The 12,446-nt window shown below is 39.5% G+C and overlaps 1 protein-coding gene across 1 annotated transcript in view; it reads right to left on the minus strand.

The window, feature by feature from the left end:
* The window catches only part of LOC131407646 (olfactory receptor 13G1-like), a 31,406-nt gene that overhangs the window by 3,154 nt on the left and 15,806 nt on the right, over positions 1-12,446 (minus strand). The window contains 1 exon segment of the mRNA XM_058544401.1: positions 11,580-11,657. Coding sequence (XP_058400384.1) covers positions 11,580-11,657 — 78 coding nt within the window.

Genomic DNA, 12,446 nt, shown 5'->3' on the forward strand with positions numbered 1-12,446 from the left:
ACACAAATGCAATGCCTACCCCTGTTCCTGGACATTGTCCTAGGGCCTTGCTGGACATCACCAGATTCCTGCCCCTTGGGGAAGCTAATGGCCACGTGTCCATGGTCACTGGCTCTCAGCATTCTGCTCTTTCAGTGCTACTTTCCTCGCACAACGAGCATGTGCATACTTCATCCAGTCATGGCAACAGCTCCTCCCCAGCTGCTTAACAAATTCGAGGGCAGTGGAAGCCACCCTGCCCTGGGCACACCACACTAACCTGGGCCAGCCCTCACCAGTGGCTAACAGGCTGCTCCTGCTCCTGGAAAAGATTCCTCTTACAGCTGGTGGCTTTTCAGACCTCCAGCACATTCATTGTGGAAACCATGGCTGGCTGGTCACCATGTCTTCTCAGACCCATCCAAACTGCTGATCTTGGCTGGACATCTTCAGTTCCTGGTCAGGGCACCCCTCAGTTTGGGTCTAGCCTAGGGTCCACGCACCCTGACTCAGCGTAGGGGTTTTATGTCTTAATTCTCCACTTCTTGGTTTCAAAGAAGGCGTCAACTTCTCACTTGGGGTGGCTGTAGACACTCAAGATGGACCCAGGTTTTTCCCCTCTAGTTTTATTGAGATATGATTGACAAATAAAAGTTGTATTTACTTCGTTTGTACCATGCGAGTTTTTTCAGGTGTACAACGTGATGACTTTTTTTGTGTGTGTGAGGAAGATCAGCCCTGGGCTAACATCCATGCCAATCCTCCTCTTTTTGCTGAGGAAGACTGGCCCTGGGCTAACATCCATGCCCATCTTCCTCTACTTTATATGGGACGCTGCCACAGCACGGCCTGACAAGCAGTGCGTCAGTGTCTGTTCGGGATCTGAACCCGGGCTGCCAGCAGTGGAGCGCGCGCACTTAACTGCTACGCCACGGGGCCGGCCCCTACCATGTGATGATTTGATATGTGCGTACGTTGTGAAATGATTACTACAATAAAGTTAACACGTCTATCATCTCAAAGTTACTTTTTTATGAGAACTCAATATTTAGTCTCTTAGCAAATATCAGGTATATAATACAGTATTCTTAACTTTAGTCACCATGTTGTATATTCAACCTTCAGAACTTATTCATCTATTAACTGAAAGTTTGTACACTTTAGTGAACACCTCCTCATTTCCCACACTCCTGAGCTCCTGGCAAGCAGCATTTACTCTCTGTTTCTATGGTCTCAATTTGTTTTTTAGATTCTACATATGAATAATACTATACAGTATTTGTCATTTTTTTTTTTGTGAGGAAGATTGGCCCTGAGCTAACATCTGTGCCAATCTTCCTCTATTTTGTATGTGGGACTCCTGCCACAGCATAGCTTGATGAGGGGTGCATAAGTCCATACCTGGGATCTAAACCCACGAATCCTGGGCCACTGAAGTGGAGCGCACGAACTTAAACACTACGTCACTGGGCCAGCCCTCGTATTTGTCATTTTTGTCTGGCATATTTCACTGAGCATAATGTCCTCCAGGTTCATCCATGTTGTTTCAAATGGCAGGATGTTTTTGTGGCATTGCTCAATGAAGTCTTGAGTATTTTCTGTATAAAAGATCATGTCCTCTGCAAACAGAGACAATTTTAATTCTTTCTGATTTGGATGCATTTTATTTCTCTTCTTGCCTGTTTGCTCTGGCTAGGACTTCCAGCACTGTGTTGATTAAGAGTGGTAAGAGTGGGCATCCTTGTCTTGTTCCTCATCTTAGAGGAAAAGCTTTCAGCTTTTCACCATTCAGTGTGACGTTAGCTCTGGGCTTGACATACATGGCCTTTATCATGTTGAGGGACATTCCTTCTATATCCAGTTCGTTGAGAATTTTTATCATCAAAGGATGTTGAATTTTGTCAAATGCTTTTTCTGCGTTTATTGAGATTGTCCTATGGTTTTGAATCTTCATTCTATTAATGTTGTGTACCACATTTATTGATTTGTCTATGTTGAACCATCTTTGCATACCAGGGATAAGTCCCACTTGATGACAGTGTATGGACTTTTAAATGTGCTGTTGAGTTTGATTTACTAGTACTTTGTTGAGATTTTTGCATCTATGTTCATAAGGGATATTTACCTGCAATCTTCTTTTCTTATAGTGTCCTTGTCTGGCTTTGGTAGCAGGGTGATGCTGGCCCAGTAATATGAGTTTGGAAGTATTCCCTCCTCTTCATATTTCAGAAGAGTTTGAGAAAGATTGGTGTTAATCTTTAAATGTTGGGTAGAATTCACCCAGGAAGCCATCTGGTCCTGGGCTTTTCTTTGTTGGGAGGTTTCTGATTATTGCTTCAGTCTCCTTGCTAGTTATGGTTTGTTCAGATTATCTGTTTTTTCATGATTCAGTCTTGCTGAGTTGTATGTTTATAGTAATGTATTCATTTCTTCTAGGTTCTTCAATTTATTGGGCTATAACTGTTCATAGTAGTCTATTATGATGGTCTGTGTATCTGTGGCATCAGTTGTAATGCCTCCTCCCTTATTTATTTGGGTCCTGTCTCTTTTTGTTGGTTAGTCTAGCTAAGAATTTGTCAATTTTGTTTATTGTTTCAAAAAACTAGCTCTTATTTTTATTTATCTTTTCTATTGTGTTTCTAGTTCGTATTTCATTATTTTCTGTCCAAATTTTACTGTTTCCTTCCTTCTGTAACTTTGGGCTTAGTTTCTTCTTTTTCTGTTTCTTGAGTTTAAGGTTAGGTTGTTTATATGACATATTTCCTATTTCTTAATGTAGGCATTTATTGGTATAAACTTCTCTCTTAGAACTGCTTTTGCTGCATCCTATAATTTTTTGTATAATGTTTTTCCATTTTAGTTTGTCTCAAGATATTTTTTGATTTCCCCTTTGACCCATTGATTCTTCAGGAGTGTGTTGTTTAATTCCCACACATTCATGATTTTTCCAGATTTCTTCTGTTATTGACTCTAGTTTCATATGATTGTGGTCAGAGGAGATATTTGTTATGATTTTAATCTTGTTAGTTTTGTTAATACCTGTTTTGTGGCACGATATATATGATCTATCCTAGAGAATGTTCTGCATTCACTTGAGAAGAATGTGTATTCTGCTCCTGTTGGATGGAATGTTCTGACTATTTCTGTTAAGGCCTTTTAGTCCATAGTGTTATTTAAGTCTTTGGTTTCCTAGTTGATTTTCTGTATGGATGATCTATCCATTTACAAAAGTGAGGGTTTGAAGTCCTCTACTATCATTGTGTTACTTTATATTTCCCCTTTCATTTCTGTTAATATTTGCTTCATATATTTAGATGTTCCAATGTTGGGTGCATATAATTTACAATTGTTACATTGTCTTGATGAATTGACTCCTTTATCATCACATAATGATCTTCTTTGTCTCTTATGACTGATTTTGACTGAAAGTCTGTTTTCTCTAAGTATAGCCCCCTCTGTACCCTTTTGGTTACCATTTGCATGAAATATCTTTTTCCATCTCTTCACTCTCAGCCAATGGGTGACCTTAAAGTTAAAATGAGTCTCTTGTAGGCAGTATATTGCTGGATCCTGTTTTTTGATCCACTCAGCCACTCTGTGTCTTTTGATTGGAGAATTTAATCCATTTACATTTAAAGTAATTAATGGAGTGATGTCAGCATCGTGGTGGAGTGAGTTGTTTCGTTTGTCTCTCCCCTCTATGTTACAACAAATTGGACATCCACTGACAAACGGAGGATTCCCTACACAGCACAACAGGATGCATAAGAGATCCAGGCATCTGTACATCTGAACGGGGGGTGGACTGGAGCTGCAGGAGAGAGTGGAACTAGGGGAGCAGCCTTCTCTCCCTCCTCTGGCAGCAGCAGTCCAGGGCGCAGATCCTTAGGCTGGCATGCGTGCCTGCCAGCAGTTGCTGTGGGAGCAGATACAGCAGGCGCTGTCACTTGTGTGACTGTGAATGGATACAGCAGGAGCAAAAGCAGTAGACATCCTTGCCTGTCCTCCATGGGATCCAGCCCTCATGCCTGCAGCAGTTGCTGCAGGGGCAGAAAAAACAGGCATGGCATGCTCCCTGCCCCTCCCTCAGTAAATCCAACATGCATGTCCTCTCATTCCCCTAGTAGTGTCCAGGTCTTTCCAAAACTGGGGATAGTATATAAAACTCAGATTTTCCCAGCTGGGGCGTATTGCCCTGACATGAGTTTTCCAAACACACCAGCTAGGGCCAGAGACCAGAGGCTGCATGAGCAAGCAGCAACCACAACCTCTCCTTGCTTAGCCTCTGCTACCCCCAGCAGTGGCAGGTGGAACCCGTGACCAGAGCCTTCAGGAACCACAGCAGAACTGGTAACCCAGCTCCTAGTGGTGACACCCCCAACACCAACTCCACCAGCATCATGGGGCTGCATACAAGTCTCTGGGTCCCCAGGTCCCTAGCAGTGACATGATACCCATGAACCAAGTGCCCCTGGCAGCAGTGCAACCAGCACACCTAGACAACCCAGGAACAGCAGTGTTGGTGGTGTACAGGGCAGCAGCATGTGAGTGGTGGAGAGCCAGTGGAGGAACACAAGACCCAGGTGACCCCGAAAGCAGCAGAAGTGCTCGCCACCTGGTGACCCCAGTGGTGACAGCTGAGAATGCAGTGACATCATAAGCAGCAAGACACCACCAACCTCAGAGGCACAAGTGGCACAAAGAGGGCACTGACAATGCATGTAGCAGAGGCGGCAGAGGGTGGAAAGTGCAGGCTCTCAAATGCAACCAGAAGCAGCTCAGAACCAAAGTAACCAAAGCTATACCCAAATAAGAAAGGTGGTTACTACCACAAATGCGCTGGCAGAGGGTCAATTCATCAAACACCATGAAGAACTACAATAACATGGTAAGGAAGAGAAGGACAATTCCAGAAACTGGACTTGAAGTCACAGAAGATTACAATCTAACTGACAGAGAATTCAATATACCTGTCATAAAGACACTCAGCAAGTTACAAGCAAACTCAGAAAGACAGTTCAATGAGCTCAGGAATAAAATTAAAGAATAGAAGGAGTACTTCACCAACGAGAATAAAACTCTAAAGAAAAAAAATCAGACAGAAAATTTGGAGATGAAGAACACAATTAAAGAGATGAAAAATAATGTAGAAAGCATTAAAAAGAGAGCAGAATATGTGGAGGAGAGAATTAGTGAGCTCAAAGATAGGAACCTAGAAATGATTCAGATGGATAAGGAGAACTAAGATTTAAAAAGAAATGAAGAAATTCTTTGAGAAATATCTGACTCATTTAGGAAAAGTAACATAAGGCTTATAGGTATTCCAGAAGGAGAAGAGAGGGATAAAGGAGCATAGAGCTTATTCAAAGAAATAATAGCTGAGAACTTACCAAACCTGGGGAAGGAACTGGACATGCAAGTACATGAAGCTAACAGAACTCCCAATTACCTTGATTCAAAAAGACCTTCTCCAAGGCATATATTATTAAAACTGTCAAAAGTCAATGACAAAGAAAAAATATTAAGGGCAGCAAAAGAGAAGAAAATAACCTACAAAGGAAATCACATCAGATTTTCAGTGCATTTCTCAGCAGAAACCTTAGGGCTAAGAGAGAGTGGCATGCTATATTCAAAATATTGAAAGCCAAAACCATCAGCCAAGAATACTCTATGTAGTGTAATTATCTTTCAGATATGATGGAGAAATGAAAGCTTTTGCAGACAAACAAAAGCTGAGGGAGTACACTGACACTAGACCTGCCTTACAAGAAAAGTTGAAGGGAGCCCTCCTACCTGAAACAAAATGGCAAAGGTTTATAAAGCTTCAAGCAAGGAGATAAATAGACAGACAGATCAGAAAATTGCAGCTCTCTATCAGAATAGGTTAGTAAACATTTAATTATAACACAAAGGATGAAGGGAAAAAAGCATCAAAAATAACTATAACCACTTCTATTTGGTCACAAACTCACAACACAAAGAAGAACAATTTGTGACCACAAAAACATAGAAGGGGAAGAGGAATGGGACAGAACCTGCATAGGCTAATGGAAATAAGAGGCTATCAGAAAAAGGACTAGCTCATCTATGAGATCTTTTATACAAACCACATGGTAACCACAAAACAAAAAATCAGAGTAGAGTCACAAATCATAAATAAAGAAACAACTAAGAAAACATCACAGAAAACCACCAAACTGAAATGGCAGAGAGAAATACAAGGAAAAAGAAACAATGGAAATAGAGAACGACCAGAAAAGAAAAGATAAAATGGCAGTATTAGGCCTTCATTTATCAATAATCACTCTAAATGTAAATAGATTGAATTCTTTAATCAAAAGACACAGAGTGGCTGGATGGATTGAAAAACAAGACCCAACAATATGCTGCCTCCAGGAAACATATCTCAGCTCTAAAGACAAACATAGGCTCAGAGTGAAGGGATGGAAGACGATACTCCAAGCAAATGACAAGCAAAAGAAAGTGGATGTATTCATACTTATATCAGACAAAACAGACTTATGGGCAGTATATAATGATAAAAGGGATATTTCACCAAGAAGATGTGACACTTATTAATATATGCACCTAACAGAGGAGCACCAAAGTATATTAAACAACTACTAACAGACCTAGAGGAAGTAATTGACAGCAACACAATAATAGTAGGGGACTTTAACATCCCACTTACATCAATGGATAGATCATCCAGACAGAAAGTTAACAAAGAAACAATGGCCTTAAATGAAACACTAGAACAGGTGGACTTAATATATATATACATATATATGTCTATACATACATATTAATATGTATATTATATATATTCTATATATATAATTATATACATAGAACATTCCATCCAAAAACAGCAGAATACACATTCTTTTCAAGTGCACATGGAACACTCATAAAGATAGACCATATGTTGGGAAACAATGCAAGCCTCAACAAATTTAAGAAGATTGAAATCATATCAAGCATCTTTTCCAACCACAGTGCTATGAAACTAGAAATCAACAACAAGAAAAAAGCTGAGAAAGTCACAAATATGTGGAGACTAAACAACATGCTTCTGAACAACTATTGGATCAATGAAGAAACCAAGGAGAAATCAAAAAATACCTGGAGACAAATGAAAATGAAAACACAACATACCAAAACTTATGGGATGCACCAAAGTGGTACTAGGAGGGAAATTTCTAGCAATACAGGCCCACCTCAACAAACAAGAAAAATCTCAAGTAAACAAGCTCACACTATAGTGAAAAGATCCAGAGAAAGGAGAACAAATGAAGACCAAAGTCAGTAGGAGGAAGGAAATAACAAAAATCAGAGCAGAAATACCGAAATAGTAAAAAATCAATAGAAATTATCATTGAAACTAAGAGCTGGTTCTTTGAGAAGATAAACAAAATTGCCAAACCCTCAGCCAGACTCACGAAGAAAAAGAGAGAGAAGACTCAAATAAATAAAATTAAAATGAAAGAGGAGATATTACAATGGATACTATGGAAATACAAAGGATTATAAGAGAATACTATGAAAAACTATATGTCAACAAACTGGATAACCTAGAAGAAATAAATTCTTAGACTAAATTCTTAGGCTCATACAACCCCCAAACTGAATCAAGAAGAAAGAGAGAATCTGAATAGACCAATCACAAGAAAAGAGATTGAAATAGTAATCAAAAACCTCCCCCCAAAACAAAAGACCAGCATCAGATGGCTTCTCTGGTGAATTCTATCAAACATTCAAAGAAAATTTAATTCCTATCCTTCTCAAACTCTTTCAAAAAATTGAAGAGGACGGGATGCTTCCTAACTCATTTTACAAGGCCAACATTACCCTGATACCAAAACCAGACAAGGACAACTCAAAAAAGGAAAATTATCACTGATGAACTTAGACAAAAAATCCTCAACAAAAGATTAGCAAATTGCATACAACAGTTCACTAAAAGGATCATACGCCATGATCAAGTGGGATTTATACCACAGATGCACAAATGGTTCAACATCCACCAATCAATCAATGTGATACACCACATTAACAAAATGAAGAATAAGAATCACACGATCATCTTGATAGATGCAGAGAAAGCATCTGACATGGTCCAACATCCATTTATGATAAAAATTCTCAATAAAATGGATATAAAAGGAAAGTACCTCAACATAATAAAGGTCATATATGACAAACTCATAGCCAATATCATACTCAATGGTGAAAAACTGAAAGCCATCCCTCTGAGAACAGGAATAAGACACAGGTGCCCACTCTTGCCACTCCTATTCAATGCAGTACTGGAAGTTTTAGCTAGAGAAATTAGGCAAGAAAAAGAAACAAAAGGGATCCAAATTGGAAAAGAAGAAGTGAAACTCACTGTTTGTGGATGACATGATTCAATATATAGAAAACCCTAAAGAATCTACCAAAAACTATTAGAAATAATCAACAAATACAGTAAAGTTGCTGGGTAGAAAATCAACATACAAAAATCGATTGTATTTCTATACACTAATAATGAACTATCAGAAAGAGAAGTCAAGAATACAATCCCATGTCCAATCACAACAAAAAGAATAAAATACCTACAAATAAATTTAACCAAGGAGGTGCAGACCTATAGAATGAAAACTATAAGACATTACTGAAAGAGATTGAAAAAGACATAAAGAAGTGGAAAGATATCCCATGCTCATGGATTGGAAGAATTGACATAGTTAAAATGTCCGTATTACCTAAAGCTATTTACAGATTCAACGAAATCCCAATCAGAATCCCAATGACATTCTCCATAGAAATAAAACAAAGAATCCTAAAATTTATATGGAACAAAAAAATACTCAAAACTACAATGAGATGTCACTTCACACCAAAACAATTCTGAGAAAAAAGAACAAAGTTGGCGGTATCACACTTCCTTAATTCAAAATATACTACAAAGCTATAGTAATCAAAACACCATGGTACCGGCAGAAAATGGAACAGAATTTTGAGCCCAGAAATAAAACCACACATCTATGGGCAGCCAATCTTTGACAAAGGATCCAAGAACTTACAATGGAGAAAAGAAGGCCTCTTTAATAAATGGTGTTGGAAAAACTGAACAGCAACAAGCAAAAGAATGAAAGTAGACCATTTTCTTACACCATACACAAAAATTAACTCAAAATGGATTAAAGACTTGAATGTAAGACCTGAAACCGTAAAACTCTTAGGAGAAAATATAGGAAGTACACTCTTTGACATCAGTCTTAACAGAATCTTTTCTAATACCGTGTCTACTCAGACAAGGGAAATAAAATAAAAAAGAAACAAATGGGACTACATCAGACTAAATAGCTCTGCAAGGCAAAGGAAACCACCAACAAAAAAAAAGACAACCCACCAACTGGGAGAAAATATTTGCAAATCATATATCTGACAAAGATTTAATTTCCAAAATGTATAAAGAACTCATACAACTTATCAACAACAAAAAAGAACAACCCAATCAAAAAACAGGCAGAGGATATGAACAGATATTTTTTCCAAAGAAGATATACAGATCGCCAACGGGCACATGAAAAGAGGTTCAACATCACTAATTGTTAGGGAAATTCAAATCAAAACTACAATGAGATGTCACTTCACACCCATCAGAATGGCAATAATTAACAAGATAAGAAATAGCGAGTGTTGGAGAAGATGTGGAGAAAAGGGAACCCTCATACACTGCTGGTGGGAGTGCAAACTGGTGCAGCCACTATGGAAAACAGTATGGAGATTTCTCAAAAAACTAAAAATCGAAATACCATATGATTCAGCTATTCCACTACTGGGTATTTATCCAAAGAACATGAAATGAAGAATTCAAAAAGATTTATTCACCCCTATGTTCACTGCAGCATTATTCACAACAGCCAAGACTTGGAAGCAACCCAAGTGCCCATCAACAGATGAATGGATAAAGAATATTGTGGTCTATATATACAATGGAGTTACCACCCAGTCAAAAAAAAAGACAAAATAGTGCCATTTGTAACAATATGGTGGGACCTTGAGGGTATTATGCTAAGTGAAATAAGTCAGATAAAGAAAGACAAACATCGTATGATTTCATTCATATGTGGAAGATAAACACATAGATAAGGGGTTCACATTAGTGGTTACCAGAAGAGAAAGGGGTACCGGGAGGGCGGAAGGGACAAAGGGGCACATGTGTATGGTGATGAATAAAAACTAGACTCTTGGTGGTGACCATGATGCAGTCTAAACGGAAACTGAAATATAATAACATACACCTGAGATGTACGCAATCTTATAAGCTAATATGACCTCAATAAAATAAAAACAAAACAAAACAAAACACAATCAGTCACAGCTAAAACAAATTGCTCTCTGTGCAACAGGAGCCTCTGTGTCCTGTTGTTTTTCTATTAGTGATCACCTTGAGTCTGAAAGTACATTTAGACTCAGAGTTCTTGATAACCTTGGAGAATTAATCAATATCTTTTGACTGAACAAAAAGACCTTTAGCCTCCTTTTCTTCTCCGCTTTCCATGCAGTGTACTGCTGCACCCCCACTCTCAGGAATTTGAGTTCCAGAATATTAGTTTTAAATTTGTTCAAATATATTTTCTCCTATTTTATGTCAATTTTTCGCAATTGCATTAATAGTTATAGCCACCTTATCACGTGATTATTTGCCGTCACATCAAATACACGCTTTACTTGTCTCTTCGCCTGTTACCTCTCCGTCAGATCTTGTCTTTCTGAGATTCCTGCCCCAGACACGTACAATCTCCCTTGCTCACCAGGTCTTATGAGCAGGGGACAGGCGACACGAGGGGCATGTTTGGCATCTGCTCTGAGCCCTTCCCCTCAGGCCAGTTTCTGGGCCGTAGCACTCCCGCAGGTTCCCTGCCCTCCCCCCACAGAGCCGAGTCCTCTCTAGTGGCAGATCCTGTGCTGAAAATGTTCTCTGTCAGGTTGACTTAGTGTGCTGACTTTGCCTTCCTCCATCTTCACAAGAAGGAAGTGTAACTATTCCAGAAGTTCTTTAAGGGGCAGCTCGGTAGCCATAAATCCTTAGACCACGAGGTAAAAGGTGGAAGACGGTTACTTCTCTGGGCACCCAGAAGGCTGTGGATAAGAAGAGAGAGGGGTAGGGATGGAGCTGAAAATGTGCTCAGAAGAGCTGGTTTCAGGAATATCTCCTGGAAATTTCCTCTTATTTGGAATGGTAAAAGGGTCGAAGAACCCCAAAATAGAAATTTGGGCAGACAAGTATGTAGTGTTCAGTGCACTCTTGGGTTAAAAATAATGACCTTGACAGAAGCCAAAACTCTTTCCAAGTAAAGCAAAAGCAGAGAACACACAGCATCACGGTGTCTGAAGGGCAAGCCAGGTTGGCCCAGGAACAAAGTTTCCCACATCAAAGGGACTGGGGTTACACGCGTGTGTTCTCTTATCTGTCTGTTGGCTCTGCTCCATCTCCGAGCTGCTGTTTAGGATTCTGGGAGCAACACTGTTCTCCTACATGCAAAAGCATTAGCTCCGCTGGGTGGAGGAAAGACCCTCCTGAATTCCGCCTGGTGGCTTCAGCTCACCAAAACCCCAGCGGAGATGCCAGCACATCAGTGGTGGTGGGCTTGGCCACAGAAGGGTCCCCGAAAGGGCAGTGACGCCTGTGGAAGAGGAGAGACACAGAGGGAGGACCAGCATCTGTGGTACCCTCAAGAGGGTGCCAGGCAGAAGTGAAAGGAAACAAAGTCCAAAGCAACTTTGCCCTTTATCATCTTTAACATCACATCTGATGCATTGAAAAGAGTGTGTGAGGCGTTTCTTACATAAACTATAAGCACAATAACATAATGAACACCAAGCAACCCACTCTTCCCTTTCCAACTGCATCTGCCTGTCAGCTTCTATCATGTCCAGAGGTGACCACTGTCCTGGATTTTGCTTCTAACATTCTCTGTGATTTTCTTTCTTATGTTTTTATAGTGTTTCATTTTTCTTATTTTTTAATTTCTAAAAGTGATTTCATGGCATTTAGCATTTATATTCTCTGAGGCCTGAACTTTTTACTTGTTGTTACCTCTGTATGCCCATTGTGAAATGTGGGTGCAGGTTATTGACTTCACGGTTATCCAATATCCCGTCAGATTAGTCCCACGTTTCTGCTGTTGCAAACAGCGTTGCTCAGAACATTTTCTCCCATGCTTCCTGGAACACCTTGCAAGAATATCACCAGGTCAGATGTGCACACGGGCAACGTAATACATGATGCCATATTATTTCTCCAGTATTTGAGCCCATTTGCATTCTTTTTTATTTTTTATTGAAGTAACATTGGTTAATAACATTGTATAAATTTCAGGTATACATCATTATACTTCTGTTTCTGCATGGATTACATCATGTTCCATTTACACTCTCCAAAGTATGTCTAAGTGGTCCTGTTGATTCACAAC

The sequence above is a fragment of the Diceros bicornis genome, chromosome 6, assembly GCF_020826845.1.
Source record: "Diceros bicornis minor isolate mBicDic1 chromosome 6, mDicBic1.mat.cur, whole genome shotgun sequence".
Lineage (NCBI taxonomy): Eukaryota > Metazoa > Chordata > Mammalia > Perissodactyla > Rhinocerotidae > Diceros > Diceros bicornis.